Genomic DNA, 18555 nt, shown 5'->3' on the forward strand with positions numbered 1-18555 from the left:
CGCTCTGCTGCAGCCTCCCTGACAAACGACAGAGAGATCTGTATAGTGGGGAAAGAAGAGAAAAGGAAAAGGGAAAGGCAAACAAAGGCAGCCTGCAGAAGGAATCCCCCCTTTTGTGTTTCCCCCGTGTTCCGCAGATGAAGAGACAGAACCCGCTCCCCCATCACCACAAAGTAGAGCGTGAGCCGGCCATCTTCGTCATCATTAGAATGTTGATCATGCAAATCATCTCTCCCTCCTTTTCAATCTGGTCTGTTCCCGCGTAAGTCCACGTCATAACTGGAAAAGCATACTTGCATCATTTTGACCGTTTCCTAACCCTCCTGACCCCCCGTTGTAATTTGAGAAGAAAAAAGAAAAGAAGAAAAAAGAGAAAGAAAAAAGAAAAGAAGAAAAAAGAGAAAGAAAAGAAGGAAAAAAGAGAAAGGAAAGAAGGGGAAAAAAAAACGAAAAGATCAAGATAAAGTGTTGCGGCCACATGCAACTTTAGACAAACTTTCATTATATCCCGTCCACCACATAGCAAGCAAATAGGCTTGTCGGGAAGCCAAAGCAGGCAGGGACATGGTAGGACAAAGTAGCCGTCGCAATGGACCACGCCAGCTGATGCCCGAGCGCCCAAAGATACATACCGATGCATCCTCTGACACTCGTACGGCACCATCCAGCCTTGCCGAAAAGTCATGAGCCATATCCAAGCGGTTTGCGGCCGGAGACGGGCGAGACTGCAGGCTGTAGAGGGAAAGGGCCTGCCCGCAAATCGATAGAATGGTGGGAATCGGAACAACGTGCACACGACATAGCAGGACCGGATCCGCTGGCAGAGGTCTTGCGACGGTAATCTCTAGTCATTGAAAACCGAAAGGAAATGGCATCAAAATTTTACAATCGCTCTTTTCGTGATCCCTCGTTTTCGTTCTGGTTTGTTTTTTACACTCGTCCAATTCGTCCCTTCTTACCAGCCGGGACGGTGGTCCAGCCGTCCTCATCAGCAGCCGGGGCCGGGGCCGGAGCGTCGCCCTCGGCCGCGGGAGCAACAGCAGCAGCAGCGTGCTGGCCATTGGCACGAGGCGCCCGGTTGTCGTTGCGAGGTCCTCGGGGAGGGCCGTCTCCTCGGTCACCGCCACGGCCACCACGGCCTCCACGGTTGAATGGGCCCCCTCGGGGAATTCGCTGTTCATTTGAAGCCGATCGCCAGTTTCCAGACTCGGTAGCTCTTGATTTCTGTCCCTGATTGAAATCCCTGGGCTGGTCACGCGTCCGAATAGGCACCTTTTGCTCCGCCGCACCGTTCTGCTTCTCCTGTTCGGCCTTGGGTTCTTCCTCGGATTTGGCTGCCGTCTCGCCCTCGGCCTTTGACTCAGTCTTGGCCTCGGCGGGCTCAGCAGTCTCGGCGGGCTCAGCAGCCTGCTTAGCTGCAGCCTCAGCCTCGGCCTCGGCCTTGGCAGCGGCAGCTTCTTTGGCCAGACGTCTCTCTTCCTTGGCCTTCTCGTCTGCTTCCCGCTTCTCCTGGATCGCCTGCAGTCTCTTTTCTTCAATCTCCTTCTCCCTTGCGGCGGTGTCGATGGGTCGAGCAGCTCCAAAGGGGCTGGCCTTGGAGTCCGAGGTGTTGGAGGTGGCGGCATCGGCAGCTTCCGAAACGGTTCGCTTTTGGAGGTTCAGGCGAGGACGACCACCCGGAGCATGGGCCGGAGGTGCGGCACCAGGGGAGGCCGGAGCCTCGGTTGCGGGCGCGTTGGGAGCATCGGGACGCATGCGGTCGCGCCATTGGAAATCCTTTTCGGCAGCGGTGGCGGTGCGCTCCGGACGCTCAGGGCGCTCGGCACGGTCGCTGTACTGCCGAGGAGAGCGGCCCTCCGGTCGTCCCTCACCCCAGGCCGCGGGCTCCCGGCGGTTTCCGCGGTACGAGTCGCTGCGCTCTCCCAAACCCTCCTGAGGTCCGCGCGCACGGCTGCTTTCACGGGATCCAGGTTCCTGCGGAGACAGAGGAGACAGAGGTCCGCGTCGCTCCCAGGTCATCTCGCGAGGAGCACGGCTCTCAAAGGCGGGGTCACGAGGAGGGCGGCGTTCGCCAAAGTCGTTCCGGGGACCCCTCGATGAAGGAAGGTCGGGCAGAGGGCCCTTGCGGGTCCACTCGCTCAAGTCTCGGGCAGACTCGCCACGGCCCTCTCGGCCTTCGCCGCCACGAGCTGCATCATCAATTAGCATACTAAGTGCGAGGAGGCAGGTGTAGCATGCAGGGACGAGACATACGAGGATCAGCGATCTTGATCTTGATCATGCGGCCCTCGAAAGACTGTCCATCAAGGGTCAGGGCCTTCTTCAGGCCTTCGAGATTGCCGAACTCGACGTATCCAAAGCCCTTGGGGCGCTGCAATTCACGGTCCTCAATAATTCGGACGCTGACAACATCGCAGCCGGTGAAGAAGTCGGTCACAGACTCGCTGGTGGCGTCATAGGACAGGTTGCCAAGGTGGGCGGTATACGGGGGCTTCTCGGGAAGCTTGGAGGGGATGGACTCGCGGACGGAGTAGCCTTGACGAGTGTTAACACGGGCGGCGAGAAGCAATGGTCGGGACTGGAAGGATGCATACCTCGGTCTTGCCACGAAGACGCAGCCATGGAGCGGCCGGTATCGCGAGCCGGAGGGAGGGCTTGGGTTCCTGTGGAAGTTGGTCAATGTCATGTTACCCTCTGCTATGAGAACTCTGGCATGCGATATATCGTCTCGCTCTTGTGCTTCTTTCCCCTTCCCTGTCTCTTCTTCTGAGTCCATTCCCAATAAAGTTTCCTCCCTCTCTTCTCCTCCCTTGTTGCCCGGGTAGATGATTGCTAAACGCCATGCAGCACTTACCAGAAACTAGAAGTAAGTTAGCGAGAGGCCAGCAGACGAGACTTGATCAAGCAGCAACATACCGTAGGTTTCCTCAACCTCATCAGCCCAGTTGGAGCCTCCACCAAAACCTGCGTCGAGAGTCAGCATCAAGCATGCCGATGATCGGACTACATTCTTTTGTAGTGCCGGCGGGGTGTCGATGCGACCCCGGTATGGAGTGGTCGACGAGGGCATCCAGGGAGGGGTGACGGACCTGAATCAGCCAGAAAGTCCCCGAGGGACATCTTCTGCTGTTCCTTCTTCTTGGGAGCTATGGACCAGCGTCAGCAGGGCACTCTCGGGGCGGGAGCAGCGCGGGAGTCGGTGACATACGCATGATTGCGGTTTGACAAGGGCGAGCTCGCGCAACGATATCAGCAACCGATGCGCGAAAGGGCAGACGCCGAGCTGGTGCGGGCGAGGACGACGAAGAGACGGTGGCCGAGAGAGTCGACGCAGGAGGAGCCAATCACGGAGGGCAAATTGGCTGCGAAATTCGGTCGGGCGTGCGAGCGATCGAGTCCCAGATGCCGGGTCTGGGGTTGGGACAAGGTGAAATTTGCTCGTCGAGGAAAAAAAAGATGCGGCGTCGTGAGAGGGCTGGCTCTGCCTGCCTTTTCCATTTCCAATTTTCGCCCGCCCAAGAGTGGGAGGCGCTAGGCCGCAGAGGGGCTAGCCGCGAGCGACATTGCCGATACCTGCTGCGCTTGCGAGGTACCTGTACTCGCAGCCGAGTGCCTGCATTGCCTGCGGTGCCTGCGGATCGCTTGTGCAGGCGATGTACCTCCAAGTCACTGCCAGTAGCCGCCGACCCGTTTTGTGCATATCGCATCTTACCGTATCCGCGGCCAGCTAGAGCCCCACCTCGACAGGCGAGACTCAGACGCTGCTATGATAACACAGAATGAACTTCTGTCAGCCTTGTCATGATAGCCTTGTAAGGTAATCACATCAGCCTGTCTTTACTAGGTATACTCTCTCAGACCATGTCGTCATAACTGACGTCTATTGACTTGGTTCCTCCTGATACCCCAACCAGTCATCATCGAGAAGAAAATCAACATGGGCGACCGACCAGAACCTTCAGCTAGCGCCGTGCAGCAGCAACGGAAGAAGCGAGGCATCTTGCCTCCAGAAATCATCGACCTCCTGGTGGCTCCCGTCAAGGTCGGCGCATGGACTGGTTAGCTCCCATTGACCACCATTTGAAAGCAGTTGTTCTCCGATCTAACGTGTGCAAGGTGCTGCTGGTGCAATGGCCGGTGTTGCTGGTGCCATTGCGAGAGACACCAGCCCCGTGGCCAGTGGTGCTGTAACTGGCTTTCAATGGTTTGCTCTGGGAGGGAGCTTCTGGTGTACGTTTACTCTCCCTTGAAAAATTGCCGCTCACAGGGCTCGCCATTAAACTCGTCAAGTCACTAGATCTGTCACCGTCAGGGCAATGGGGGGTGACGAACGGTTGAGGCCTGTCGACAAAACGATAGCCAGCACAATCGGCGGGTCAGCTTCCGGCGCAGTCGCCGGATTAATTCGTGAGTATCTCTAACACGATTCTACCGGCAGCGGTGCTTGTCAACTAACTCTTGACAAGGCGGCCCTGGGAAGATTCTACCTGCCATGGTGATGTGGGGAGTGCTGGGCGCAGGCGGGCAGATGGTCGCCAATGGCCTGAGCAACAGGAAGCCAAAGGTCAAAGACGAGAACGATAGCTGGCTTCGATCGAAATGGAGTCCGTTGAAGAAGCTCACAGATCAGGAATACATTGACATGATGGAGGAAAAGATTCTGAGAGTCGACGCAGACATTGCCCTCATTGACGACCGGATCGCCGAACTTAGGTCAATGGAGCAAAAGGCCAAAGACGAGAACAGGACATGAGAGCTGGCAGCGTCGACTTGTCCATGACTTTTCTTTATGCATTGCAATCTGTTGGATGGCTGACAACCCCAATCTTCCATAGTTGTTGGGTGTGCAGATATTTGGACCGGCGTTTGGGATATACGATACTGTATGACTACGGAATGAACGGAACATGTACTATCATTTTTGGCAAATTTCAATCTGCCCGGATACTCAAATACGTAGAAAGCATAAAACTCGTGGCGGCTGAGTGCGCATATACCCCTGCCGAACTTTGTAGGTTAGCTGAACTCATAGGGCGAGGTCATTGCGGCGATGCTTATATCATCACGAAGCAGCCATTGTCATGGACCGTAGGTTATTACTACCTACCTTAGGTAGGTAGGTAGGTGGGCAGTAAGGTACCTAAGGTACCTACTTGGTAATCATTGTGAGTCGTGCAGAACAGCTAATTGTCACATTCGATATCTTACAACCTTAGCCAAGGTACCTGTATACGAGCGAGACGGCAAGTTAATGAGCTTAGTGGAGTATTAACGCTGAACGGCAATATTTTGCGAGTTTCGAGGCTTTCCAGTTATCAACCTTATTCACAGAGACTACACATGTGGTTGGTACCTATCTCGAGCCCAGCCTGGTGGAACGGTCAGAGCACCTGAAAAGTCCTTGCAGATCCACACTGATTGGCACCGTTTGTACCTGAATCTCGTGGGCTGCGGAAGCTCCCTCCCGTTTCAGCCCCTGATGCAGTACGCGGCACGCCAGAGGAAGAGGCTGCGATGTCGCGATGCTATTCTGAGAGATTGACTGGCCGAGCCGAAAGATGCTGGCAAGCGAATATCAAGGTCCCGAGCATGCCGTCTGCAAAAGCTGCCCGGGTATTGGTAGTAAGTAATGTCGGCTGACTCCGTGCGTCTTTTTGCCACGAATTGAGTCTCCTTTTGCGAGAATGGATCAGGGAGGTGACGCGTGTGAGTACGGACATGCTCGTGCAGAATCAAATCACTTGCTGTAGATCCAAATTACAGAGCGCTCCCCATTGCTCGCATGACAATACCTTACACCACTATCTGGTTACAGAAAGACTACGAGGCGCAGTTTCTAATGCCATCACCAGCTGGCAGGTACCGTCTTATGCCCACTGGTAGTATTGATGTTTCGAGCTTGATGGTTAGCGGCTCTGCCCGCTTGCCCGCCTTGCTAGGTAATACCTAGTCGGCGAGGCATCGCGATAAGGACAGCAAGTGGCGGCACTGCCGGACCGTCTCAAGCTTAGCGGCACAACGACCCGAGTACAGCGCCAACGCGTTTGAAGTACCGGGTACCTCTGGCAGCGCGGTCCAATCCAGACTTGACCGTTGGCTCCAAGTCGAGAGAGTCTGCGCGATACGTGAGGTGCCGATAGGCGGTAGATGGATAGACAAACGAGCTGCGGGCTGCATCCAGTGAGTAGGCACACGATTGAACGCCTGATAATTTGCGCAGTCATTTACGGGGCATGCACCTACTCGTAGGTCCTGGCCTCGACTCTGCCCCAAATTTGCAGTCCCGTCGAGTCCCTATTCCCCCTTTTTGCCGTCCAACAAATTCCAGCCTGGACCCGGTAGGTACTCCGTGCTCTTGTGGCTTCTCTGGCGCAGTTCAAGGCCCGCCAAAGTACTCAGTACCCGCGTCTACACTTGCGCTGTACCTCATCTCGCCCCATCCCCATCTGCCGCATCGGCTCCGCCAGGTGCTTCATACATGTACCTTGCCTTAACCTCTCGTCAAGTGCACAATCTCAGCAGTGACCTCGCCCTTCCACCATCGAAGCGCGTCTCCCTCTCGCAAACCCCAACTGCGCGTCTCTCGTGCGACACGGCCTCGCCCTCGCAGAGCGTGATCCGCAGCCTGCCGGACCTTGTCGCGGCACATCTTCGCCCCGATCGTCGTTGCCGGGGGCCGGGAAACGCCTTGGCCTGCCTGTTCCTGGGCGCATCTCAGGAGCTGTTCCGGCGTCCCGACAGTCCAGGCCCCCCTACCAGGTCCCGGTGCTTCGGGGCCCCTCGTCGAATCCCTCCCGGTCTTCCATTTTCCTTCTTTTCTTCTATTCTCCCGATTGTCATGTCGCGTCTCCTCCCCGTCTGTTCCCACTGACTGCTTGTTTGCCCTGCGGGAGAATGGTCTGCCTGCTGCCTGTGTCCTGTAAGTACGACCCAGCTCGCCGCGTTGAGCTTCCAGGCGCATGCTATGCCTCGTGGCACTTGGTCTAACGTGAAGCTGTCTCGCCCGCTCAGCCAGGTAAATTGATTGCGCGCCGCCTCCAACATGGCGCTTCTCAGCCCGACCTTCGTCATCGGTGTCATTGTCCTGCTCTACATCTCCTCCTTCGTCCTCTTCGCCGTTCTTCGAGTTGTCACCGGAGTCTCGATCCAGCGGATAGGCTACTTCTCCCTCCGTCGCATTGCGTACACGCCCAGAGACGGGATTCGCATCGAGGTTCGCGGCCTGGGCCTCAACATCCACCGTCCGACCTTTGCACAACCCACGTGGCTCAGCATCGTCCTCAGCGACCTCACCGTTACCGCCGACTTCAAGAAACTCGACGAGCGGAAGCCTGCCGCGAACGAGCCGCCGCGCAATGCAGATCGCAAGACAGAGGATGCGCAGGACGAGGAGGTAGACCCGCTGCTGGAGGTGCCTCCTCCGGCTCAAGCCACCACGAGATCCGAGGCCGAGACTTGGGCGCGCCTCCATAAGCTCAAAGAAAAGGTCAAGAAGCTGCACCACAATGTGAAGTGGCTGCGCATGGTGGATGTGGTGGTGACCAACTCGGTCATCAACGTGGTCGACGCGGGGAGCCTTCAGGTCGGCAGCTTGACGCTTGCGGTAGATACGAGACACAAAATGGCCGATCGAGCTCGATTCTTCTTCCACCGATCCGACTCTACAAAGGAAAACGCAGAGGCCGAATGGATCTTGACCGTGCGCGGTGTCTTCTTCGCCGTCGAAGGCAACGAGTCGCTCCAGATCCTCGACCACGCCTTACTCAACGTTCACGGGTTCTTGTATCCGACGCAGGAAGGCCTCCGGGATGCGACTGTTGCTTTGAAGCTGGGCAGAGTCCAGATCCCCTACGATGAGCTGCACGACTGTGCGGCCAAGTTCAAGCTGTCTCGGAAAAAGGCAAAAGCGGCGAGTGTGGAAGATCCGGTAGATGTATTCGTTCGCAAAGTACAGGATGCGTCCCTGGGCAACGCAAGCGAGGACTTGATGAAGACGGTATCCGACTCGAAGCAGTTCTTCAGCTCCATCTTGCGCGGCATCAAGGAGGTGCAGTTTGCGGTCAGCTTCGTCGGGCTCGTCAAAAAGGTCGAGTCTGTTAACCCGGCGGCGAAACCCGTGCATCTCACTGCTTCCATGAAGGAAATCGGCGTCGACCTGCACCGCCTTGATCCAAAGTCCCCCGCGCATCGCATGTATTTTCCGTCCACAGACATTGCCCACGAAGCTCTGGTGGCCGCTCTCTCGATCTCGGTTGGCATGGACGACGGCCACGGCAAGCCTCAGCGGATAGTGTACATCCCAATGGCGACAACGACCATCAGGACCACCTTACCGTCAAAGACTATCCAGCTCTCTCAGGTGGACAGCTTTGAGGAAAAGAACGCCAACATTCTCTTTGCCAACTCTGTTGTTACCTCCCCTTCTATCGACCTCGACCCGCGACACCTCCCCCTCCTAATAGCCATGATGCGATCCAGGCCAAAGCCTCCCAAGACGGAACAGAGGCAACGGCGGAAAGATCTGTTCTCTCGAATGCTTCCGAAGGCGAGCATCAAGTTTACCATGCACGAACCTGTCCTCCGCATCAAGCTCAATCCGCTTGGCAAGACGGAGGACCCGGATGATTACGGCCTCATCATCTCCTCCATCTCATCCGTCTCCCTTGATGCCGAATCGTCTCACTCACCCCTTGAAGACTTGCACTATTCTCTGGACGGAGCAATGCGACTGCAGTCTCACCACCTTTACTACCAATCTGTCTCCGGCGAGAGGTTCGACTTGATAACGACCGAGTCTTTCGACCTCAAAGTTCATTTGGCAGCCAACCCCGAGGTTTCCGTCGACGCCACGAGCAATGTCCAGTCGTTCTCAGTCAGCATGGTGCGGCCGGAGATCACAGATGGCGTTCGCCAGATTGTACGCCAGCTGCGCACCGACGTGGAGCCGACCAAGCGAGCCACCCCCAAGTCAAGACGGCATCCCAACTTCCTGAGGTCGCTCCCCGAATGGCTCTTCCGCTATCAGGTCACGGCGAATGACGTCAACATCGAGATTGCTGGCGTCGATGAGGAGATATCGGACGACAGCAAAGGCATGTCCTTGCATATTGACGGCTTATCAGCAGAGTATCGTGCTCAACGTTTGGACGGCTTGGAAAGACGGATGCTGAGAAGACGGACGCACAGTAGGTCTCTCACCCAGTCAGACTCGGATTTCGCGTCTTCCAGTCCCACTAGAGCGAAGAAGCCTCCTCAGACAGTTGGCGATGGCCGTCGCCTGGTATTCAATGCCAAAGGCATCGAAGCTCAAATCATCGAAAATGCCGACCAGCTCGAGCTGGAGCCCTTCGTCAACGTGCCTCGTCTGGAGTTCTCGCTCTCTGCGTCCAGCGACAACCATGGCCCGTTGTTCCATATCCAGTCCTCGATCCGCTCCATCATGGTCCAATACTCTCTCTACCGCCACTACGCTATGGGCGTTGCGATGAAGACCCTGAGAAAGGCCTTCATGAAGACTACTGGCGATGCGCCAAGAGCTTCACAACAGGGGCTATCCCAGCCGGATCTCCTCGTTCCTCCTACCGCTGGCTTCTCATCCGCCGATTCAAGCTCCACCATCCCAGACTCCATCATCGTTGATGTTAAAGTCGCCTTAGTCCAGGTGAAGGCGGAAACGCCTCACGACCCGATGATTATGCTTCACATCTACAGTCTGGATGCCGGGCGTCAGAGATGGTCCACGCCGTATTTCACATCCAAACTTATCAGGCTTTACGTCGCATCTCCACGCATGCGCAACATATGGTCGCGGATGGTCAGCATCAAGTCCGGACGTCTTGACCTTCGAGAGTCCAAACACAAGTCCCCTCAGGGGGCCTACACGGAAGAAAAGCTTATAGACCTGTCGGCTGAGGCTATCCGCATTGGTATACCGCACGAGGTCATCGTCCATCGGATCACCGATAATATTATCAATATCCTCAAAGCAGTGCAGCAGCTGCAGCATCGCTTCAAGACCGGAACAAACGAGTACATCTTGGAGAAGAAGCCCGAAGGGCCCAAAACAGTTCCCAGAGTGTCGGTTCGGTCGCGAAATTTCCTTTTGGAGATGGAGGATGGTGCATTCGAATGGAAGCTCGGCATGATTTACCGAGCTGGACGTATGGAGCAGATGCAGCGGCTGACCAGAGATGAGGCGTTTCGTCTCAAGCTGAATCGAGTGCGGGAAGAGGAGTTGAAAAGGGGCAACAATGGCAAGACCCGGTCTCGGTCTGCTTATTCTCGGGGAAGGACGGACAATTCCTCGTCCGCGTGGTTCCGAAGCCGAAGCTCCGACGCCGCGAAGCCAGACGAACGAGGTCGCGGCGGTCGCCATGGCGCCGTGCCAAGATATGACCCCGAAAACGACATCTTGGGCATCAACGGAAACGCAAAAGTTTCGGCAGAAGAGGCGCGCCTTCACCTGGATATGTTCAACGCCCAGGCATGGAAAAAGAGGATCGACCGAGCCTATCAGGTATCCCAGGATAGTGTCAAAGAGCTGCGCGGCCTGTTTTGGGGGCAGAATGAGGTGCCGAGCGACGTCGAGGAGACGGAGAACATCTTGGAGGTGCCCCCGAGACCAGCACTGATGGCTACTTACATATCCAACCTCCACATTGCCATTGACAAGCCCACGTTCCCCCTCCAGGACCTCCCTGACTTCATACACAAGGTCGGCAAAGGAATGCCCAAGGACATGCAGTACAGTCTCTTGGTGCCCATGCACATCTCCGTCGAGATGGGCGAAGCTCGGTGCTCGCTCCGTGACTATCCTCTGCCGCTGCTACATATTCCAGGGCTCAAGACTGGACAGTCGTCAAGGCTGCAAGCCGTCTCCCTGAAGACAAACTTTGTCTTGGCCGAGGAATTCAGGGGCCTTGAATCATCGCGACGAGTTCCCGTAAACATTATCCCGCCCAAGAGCACGGATCCTTCTGCGTCCAAGGAAGGAAGCTTTGCCATTGAAGTAAGGAGAACCCTTGGCCCGGTCAAATCATTTTCGGACGTCTACATGGATATCAACACGGCCCTCCCCACGAGGATCACCTGGGGTCCGTGTTACCAGCCGGCGATCCAGGACATGATGATGGTTGTTGAGTCCTTCACCAAGCCGCAGATCGACCCCTCCGAGCGCGTGGGGTTCTGGGATAAGCTTCGACTCAACTTTCATTCCCGCATTCACGTTGCCTGGAAGGGAGATGGCGATATGCACTTCGCGATGAAGGGCACGCGCGATCCTTATCAGGTCACTGGACATGGCGCGGGCTTCCTCATGTGCTGGCGAAACGACATCAGATGGAACATCAACGCAGAGGATGACCCAAAGAAGTTCATGACGGTAGACAGTGGCGAATACGTCCTTGCCATTCCGGACTACAGCATGCAAGTGCGAGAAGCCGCCCGGCTCCGAGATGACGATAGTAGCCGTCTTGCGAACGACCAAATGAGGTGTGGTCCGGCGCAGTTTAAGAAAGTCGTCATGAAGCTGTCTGGAAAAGTGCAATGGTTGGCCGGTCTCATCTTTGAGCGCGCAATCGAGGATGGCAGACGAAGCTTTGACTTCAAACCTCATTACGAGGTTGTTCTCAAGAACCCGCTTTTTGCTAAGCCCGACGAGAACGGATTGCCATACGATGCTATGCGCGGCTTCAGGAGTCGTCACATCCATCTGTCCATTGCTGTCCGAGCTCCGGCTGACCGCGAATGGATGTCGCAGAGCCTTGAGCCTTCACGAAGTTACAACACGATCCATCTGACTCCTCGCTTCTTCACGCACTTCTTCGCCTGGTGGGGGCTCTTCAGCGGGCCCATGTCGCTCCCCATCCGGCAGGGCAGCCTGTTCCCCGGACGAGAAAAGAACAGCAAGAAGTTTGGGAGACATTTGGCGACCGTCAAGTATAACCTCCTGTTTGCTCCACTGTTCCTGAGCCACATCTACAAACACAAGGATGCCGAAGACTATTCCGAAAACGCCGTGTCTGCCACGGGTCTCAAGGTACGGTTCGACAGCTTCATGCTCGATCTTCATCAGCGCCGAGAAGAGTTCAACACGATTGCAAAGACCAAGAACTCGCCTAGTCGAATCACGGGAATCAAACTCCACGAAGCCCACTTGGACTTGGCGTGCGCGGATCTTCGAGCCGTCTCTGCCAGCTTGTACGGCACGACGACAGAGGCCATCAGGAAGGGATCGATTTCGCATCTCACCCTCGATCAGGACGACAAGCCGGATGTATCTCGCTTCACTATACCCGATGGAGACTACAGCTGGATCGATATGGACGATTTCGTGGAGTTGGATTGGATTCTCCCCACCGAGGCTCATCCGGAGACCAAGATTTTGCCCCTTGCCTATGTCCCTCGGTTGACATACTTCCGCCAGACCGACATTGGGGGCATTATTGCTGGCGATCCTACGAGAACAAGCCCGTTCGGCGATGAGCCTACGCATTTCTGCATCATGAGCGAAGAAAATGACCCCAAGAGCGTGCAAGCGCAGCTGATCAAGGAGCGGCTGGAACAACTGGACGAGCAGATCCGGGCGCATATCCGACACGTGGGCGAGGCTGAGTTGAAAGTGATACGCACCGACTCCAAGGACCAGGAGATCCTCGGAGACTTTGATGTCCTTCGTCAGCACTCCAACGTGCTCCGTGACAAGAGGGCCTTTTTGGAAACCACTCTAGAGCGAATGAAGGCCGGAGTACCGACCAACGGTCAGCCGTTCAACGGAGCGGCGAGCATTCATCGATCTGACGCATCTGTGGACACACCGAGCGAACACATGGACATGCCCTCGATCCCGTCCAACGCAGAGTTTGAAAGCGAATACGAGAACCGTTTCGTGATTCACAATATGCAGCTGAAATGGAACAACCTGCTGCGCAACATTGTGCTGCGCTATGTCCACCAGAGCAGTCAGCGGCGTGGCTTTATATACTACCTGTCCAGACCAGCAGTCAAATTCATCTTGGACATGGTGGAGGAGCAGACCAAAGCCAAGAACGAGCGCACCACGAATTCAGAGCCGGCATCGTCGGCAGCCAATGGAACTCCCACGTCGCCCGACGCTCCGCCTCTCGAGAGAGATGCCGCCAAGGATCTTGAGGACCGAATCAAGGGGATGCTGGGAGATGGGCGCAAACGTTCCAGCGCGGGCTTTACGATCAATAGCAACGGCGTCGTGGAAGGCTCACTAGAAGACCTGGAGAGCGGTATATCCGATGAGTATAACCCGCAATGCAGCTATCACGTCCGACTTATTGCTCCGCAAATCCAGCTGCAGAGTGAAAAGAACAAGAAGCACGTTGTTCTGGTGACTTCGAAGGGGATGGAACTCAAAGTGGTGGAAGTCATGGACAAGTCGAGAATCGCAGACAACGTCAGCGGTCTCGTCCAGCGCCGGTTCTTGGTCAACATGGACAGCACGCAATTCTTCGTCACGCACCAGAAGTGGTTCACCACCAACTTGGTATCCATGTACGCGGGAAGCAAGTATGGCACGCCTACCGGCTCCTCATGGCCACCATGGGTCCCCATGGAGGTCATGTTTGACTTCCGCACCGACCCGTTCGGCTTCAAGCGCGTTGTGCAGAAGACCTCGGCCATGCTTCGGTATGACAAGTACAACACGCTCCGTCTAAAGTCCAACGACGAGGTCAACGGCGAGTGCTCGGACGAGGCCACCCAGGAGCCCACGGAGAGGCGTGTGGACAATCTCTGGGTAGAGTTTCCCCAAGCTCGCGCCCTCTGTAACTCATCGCAGTACTATGCAATGTATGTCATTGTGCTAGATCTGCTCATGTACAGCGAGCCCCTCGAGAAGACGAGGAATGAGCGCTTGGAGAAGATTATACTCGGGTCCGACTTTAGTGACCTGAGTGGAATACCGGAGATGGTGACGAAGCTGCAGGACCGGATCAGACAGATGGAGGAGATCAAGTCGCATTTCCAGACTTATTCTTTGTTCTTGGACAAGAAGGGGTGGGAAGATCGCTTGGCTCTCGAGCGCGACCTGGCAGCGTCCGAGGACGAGCTCTTCTTCATGATGAAGGCCATTATGAGTTCGCAGAGGAGGTTTGAGAAGAACACGCAATCAAACGCGCTGTTGAAGTGGAGCATTTCTGTCCGAGATATCGTCTGGCATCTCATGCAGGACTCCAACGAGCCGCTGGTCGAACTCCAGCTTAAGGACCTCGAGTACGACCGCACCGATAACGCGGACGGCTCCCACATGAACCTGGTTCGTGTAGGAAAGCTGCTTGGCCTCAACCTTTTGCCCGACGCGACATACCCGGAGATAATAGCTCCGTATCACGACGGCGAGCGGCCGGGCACTCGGTATGGCGACGATTCCGACATGATCCGGGTCTACTGGTACATGTTGGAGGCCATTGCGGGCATCCCCGTGATGGAGAAGTTTGAGATTGAGCTGTACCCCATCAAGATCCAGCTGGAACGCGAAATCGGCAAACGCTTGTTCGAGTACATCTTCCCCGGTATGGATATGGACCAGGCGGAAGAGGAGGCCAAGACAAACCCTGCAATTGTCGTCCGGCGCGACTCGTCGACAGAGGCAGACGAAGAAGGCAACGAGTCCCCCAAGAGCACGATCAGCAGGCATACCACGCCTGGACCGGAATCGCCGACCTTCTCCACGCGCCCGGGATCGCTTGAGCTGCGCCTCAAGCCCACCCTGTCATCCAGCGTCGCAGAAGAGAGACCATCGAAGAGGACCCTTGGCGTTAACAATGCCGAGGGCGGCGGTGGCGGCCATTTCAGACTCTTCCGTTCCGGCACCACGCGAACGCTGGGCAAGAAACCATCGGTGGAATCGCTGCGACCGCTGACGGCCACTCCACGACCCGGTGTCATCGGTCGGTCCTCGACTGGCTTCTCGTCGAGAGAGAGTCGTGATTCGGACTCGAAGAAGGCGTCCCGCTTCGGCTTGAGGAGCAGGCACAACACCGAAGACAAGCAAATGTCGGATGACCTCACCAAGATGATTGAGCGGGCCAACAACTACATTACGTTTGCGCACATCAAGATTCCGTCGGTTGTGTTGTGTCTCAGCTACAAGGGCAAAGACCAGCGCAATTTTGAAGACGTGCACAACTTTGTCTTCCGCCTGCCGACGATTGAGTGGCAGAACAAGACGTGGTCCAACCTGGATCTCGCCCTGGCCCTGAAGAAGGCTGTCGTGAGAGCCCTCATTTCGCACACGGGCGCCATTATTGGAAACAAGTTCTCAAAGCACAAGCCCAACGCAGAGCAGCGGAACAGGCTGAGGGAGCTGGCGAGCAGCTCTGCTCTCATCTCTCCCATGGCCTCGAGCCTGTCGCAGAATTACACGCCCAGCATACACGACAGCGATGACTCGGCCAGCATGTACGGTACATCGCCGATTGACTACTCGCGCTCGCCTCCGCGGTCCACTCGCAGCAGCATCCGCAGTGGCATCCCGGCTCCTCGGTCTGCGAGTCGCAGCAGTAGCATTGCCAGCAGCAGGTCACACCTGACGGGCGGCTCTACGCAGAACCTTCCGCAGGTGCCGTCGTACCTTACCATGACGCCCCCTACGCCGGTGGACGCTGTTGGCCGCGGCGAGGGCCACAGCAACCTGGCCGTTGAGCTTCTGCGACCGTCCTCCAGCCAGGGCTTAGGATCACATCGCAGTGGGCTGACGAGGACTCTGTCGGTCGGCAGCGATTCGAGACCTTCTACTAGTGCTGGCCCTCTCGACACGACGGACCGCAAGAGAAACGGTGCGACCAATGGCGGCAGCAGCAGCAGCACTTTTGGGCTGAGAGACAAGCTCTCTGCTCTCACGCAGAGGATGAGGGACCGCGATACGTCCGCTGTCGTGCAAACCGAAGAGCCTGAGCCGATGAACGACGAAGAGGCGGCTGCTTCTCCCACGACAGCTGTAGATACGAACGAAGAGAGGCCGCCGAGGAGCAAGAGGATGAGCTGGTCACAGACACGATCCAAGACGACTAGTTGAACGACCTTGTTACGGCCGCCTGCATATTTGCATCCATATCCGAGTTTTTTGAGTTTTGGTTTATGCGAAGCGTATGAAACGATGTAATTGTAATTGAAAGCAGCTATTGGTTTTTGTTTCGTGGCGTACACATTCTTGTGCTGAACAGATGCGCGATACGGTGCTGTTCTCTTTTTGCGTGGGATGTTTTTCTATTCTCTCGCTTTGGCTGTACGTTTGCCGTCATGATAAAAGGTGTTGGAAAGTGTGTCAAAAGGTATTGGGCGAATATATTACACTACGGGTTACAAAAAAATAGGAGTAGAGAAGACAGAGATGGACGGAGGCACGGGTTATAGCGTCTATAATTTGCATTCTTATTGTTTACTTTTGCTTGCGCCTGTTGATTCATTTGGACATGTAGTATTGCTTGGAATGGGGTGTTTGGGGTGATAAGTAGAAGTGTATGATTGAGATTTACCTACGGCATCTGTGTGTGACGTTGCTGGTGATGACGTTTGTCTTGCGGAGAAATACGAAGGTGATATTTTGTGTGTGACGGTTTCCGAGGTTCGATTTAGAGATGCGGCTGATGGACTTGCTGCAACCAAAGTGAATAAGATTAAATTGTGGAAAGGGCGAGTTTGGTGATACTATCGCCACGAACTACCCCTCAATCTCGAGATAATGATGATGATTCGCCAACGTCATTGAGCCTTGGCCGAATTCATCCTCGATCTTCATACTTTATCAACTCAGGATATAACCTTCTTCAGTCTTTCAAAAGCTTTGCCAAAGCAAGATGTTACTTAGATCACACACTGCAAACACAAAGTCGACGTTTGCATTGAAGAAGCTCGAGATACAACATCACGATGGATTCAACTCCGAGCGATATGCTGCCCAAGGAGGAAACCGTGCTTTCGGCCGGAGCAGCGCTCTCACAGGTATTCTCCATTGAAGCAGTTCACTTTATAGCGAGCGATTCGACTAACTAAAGGAATAGGACTTTAAGCCTCTGAAGAACGTGTGCGCTCATCTAAATGCGTTCCACGCATATGCCAATGATCCCAAACGAGCTGTCGAGGCAAACCACTACTGCGGGCATCTGAGTTCGTAAAACGCAAGCAATCCACACGTAACCTACAGAAAATACTGATGGATGCCAGGTGACGACGTCCGCCAATGCATCATCTACGACTCCCCCGAACCAAACGCCCGCATCATCGGCATAGAATACATGATCACCCCCGAGAAATACGAGACGCTTCCCCCCCAAGAGCGCCGCCTATGGCACTCCCACGTCTACGAGGTGAAGTCCGGGATGCTCGTGATGCCGAACCGGCTCGTCCCGCAAGCGCCCTGGGAACTGGCCGAGAAGCGCGAGATGGAAAAGGTCGTCACGCTGTATGGCAAGACGTATCACCTCTGGCAGACGGACAGAGGGGACGAGCTGCCGCTGGGGGAGCCGCAGCTGATGACGAGCTATATTGCGGACGGGCAGCTGGATTGGAAGGCGGTGGAGGAGAGGGATGAGCGGTTTGGGGTGGATTCGGGGAAGAAGAGGGAGGGGAGGAGGGATATTGGGGAGCCGAGGGTTCATGAAGGTGAGTGAATTTTGCCTGGTTGGATTTTTTTTTTTTTTTTGTTTGGGGAGCGTTTTGCTGACTTTTGGGATTTAGATGCGGATTATGCTTGGAAGAAGGGGGGACAGTGAGGGTTTGAGGGTTGTATGAGGCGATGATTTGAGAAGCGAGGGTTTTTGCTTTGGGAATTCAACCAGGATGGTCATATGGAGAGGTGGTTTCGTTGCTCTTACCAGAGCCAATAGGTCTCATGACTGAGCATGCTGTATCGACTGGGATCCAGTCATTGAGATCATACGAATTGCAAGCATTGAGAAAGACTTTCGCACTTGACACTTTCTGAGCGGCAAAACTCCCGATCTTTGTCGGTGTTGTCATGATTAGCTATTCCACTAGTTGCTCAACCCCCCAACACCGGGAATGACATGCCTCTTACATCACCCATTTAACATTTTCCTTTTCAAACAACATAAATAAACTGTATGCGCGGGATAGCAACTTCTGAATAGTAGGTGGTCAACAAGTTACTGCTACTTCATGCTTTTCATGGACTACATTCAATTCGACATGATCATGGCGGAAACAATCCACGACAAGGACGGCAAGCCGATCCAAGAGGGCGACGAGGTGTTTACCCCCATTCGAGGCGGTAAGCATCAGGGGGAAGTTGAAAAGATTGTGACGACGGAGGAGGAAGCCAAGGCGGAGAATGTGAAGAATCCACCAAAGGTATTCTTCAGACTTTTTTTTACATGAAGAGAGCACATGTTCAACCTGGGTTTTTTGTGTGACGAGTATGGCTGATGTTTTGATGTAGGTTCTCTATACGGATCAGCATGGACATGGGGTTTCGCATAATCCAGAGACGTTGAGGCATGTTGATAAATGAGAGCTTGTGTATCATAATTCTTCGGTTCTTGTATTGTTGTGATCACGGTCATGGAG

The 18555-nt window shown here is 55.1% G+C and overlaps 6 protein-coding genes across 6 annotated transcripts; 4 read left to right on the top strand and 2 right to left on the bottom strand.

Moving 5' to 3' along the window:
- Positions 1-930: 930 nt before the first annotated feature.
- On the bottom strand, positions 931-3212 carry CCMA1212_008680 (putative RNA-binding protein sce3; the record flags this gene model as incomplete). The annotated part of the gene is made up of 6 exons (XM_073705797.1): positions 931-2189; positions 2254-2535; positions 2595-2663; positions 2917-2964; positions 3090-3146; positions 3209-3212. 6 exons carry the CDS (start codon positions 3210-3212, stop codon positions 931-933), a joined length of 1719 nt encoding a protein of 572 aa, XP_073555718.1.
- Positions 3213-3914: 702 nt separating this feature from the next.
- On the top strand, positions 3915-4753 carry CCMA1212_008681 (uncharacterized protein; the record flags this gene model as incomplete). Its single annotated transcript, XM_073705798.1, has 4 exons — positions 3915-4058; positions 4117-4230; positions 4291-4407; positions 4467-4753. The coding sequence occupies exons 1-4, from the start codon at positions 3938-3940 to the stop codon at positions 4751-4753; spliced, it is 639 nt and encodes a 212-aa protein (XP_073555719.1). The 5' UTR covers positions 3915-3937.
- Positions 4754-6490: 1737 nt separating this feature from the next.
- CCMA1212_008682 (uncharacterized protein) lies at positions 6491-6961 on the bottom strand (the record flags this gene model as incomplete). The annotated part of the gene is made up of 1 exon (XM_073705799.1): positions 6491-6961. One exon carries the CDS (start codon positions 6959-6961, stop codon positions 6491-6493), a length of 471 nt encoding a protein of 156 aa, XP_073555716.1.
- Positions 6962-7042: 81 nt separating this feature from the next.
- Positions 7043-16045, top strand: CCMA1212_008683 (uncharacterized protein; the record flags this gene model as incomplete). Its single annotated transcript, XM_073705800.1, has 1 exon — positions 7043-16045. The coding sequence occupies one exon, from the start codon at positions 7043-7045 to the stop codon at positions 16043-16045; it is 9003 nt and encodes a 3000-aa protein (XP_073555717.1).
- Positions 16046-16899: 854 nt separating this feature from the next.
- Positions 16900-17741, top strand: CCMA1212_008684 (Oil body-associated protein 1A; the record flags this gene model as incomplete). Its single annotated transcript, XM_073705801.1, has 4 exons — positions 16900-16971; positions 17031-17136; positions 17194-17631; positions 17707-17741. The coding sequence occupies 4 exons, from the start codon at positions 16900-16902 to the stop codon at positions 17739-17741; spliced, it is 651 nt and encodes a 216-aa protein (XP_073555722.1).
- Positions 17742-18177: 436 nt separating this feature from the next.
- On the top strand, positions 18178-18499 carry CCMA1212_008685 (uncharacterized protein; the record flags this gene model as incomplete). The annotated part of the gene is made up of 2 exons (XM_073705802.1): positions 18178-18339; positions 18428-18499. The coding sequence occupies 2 exons, from the start codon at positions 18178-18180 to the stop codon at positions 18497-18499; spliced, it is 234 nt and encodes a 77-aa protein (XP_073555723.1).
- Positions 18500-18555: the final 56 nt, after the last annotated feature.

The sequence above is a fragment of the Trichoderma ghanense genome (assembly GCF_004382785.1).
Source record: "Trichoderma ghanense strain CCMA-1212 chromosome Unknown scaffold_13, whole genome shotgun sequence".
Classification (NCBI taxonomy): Eukaryota; Fungi; Ascomycota; class Sordariomycetes; order Hypocreales; family Hypocreaceae; genus Trichoderma; species Trichoderma ghanense.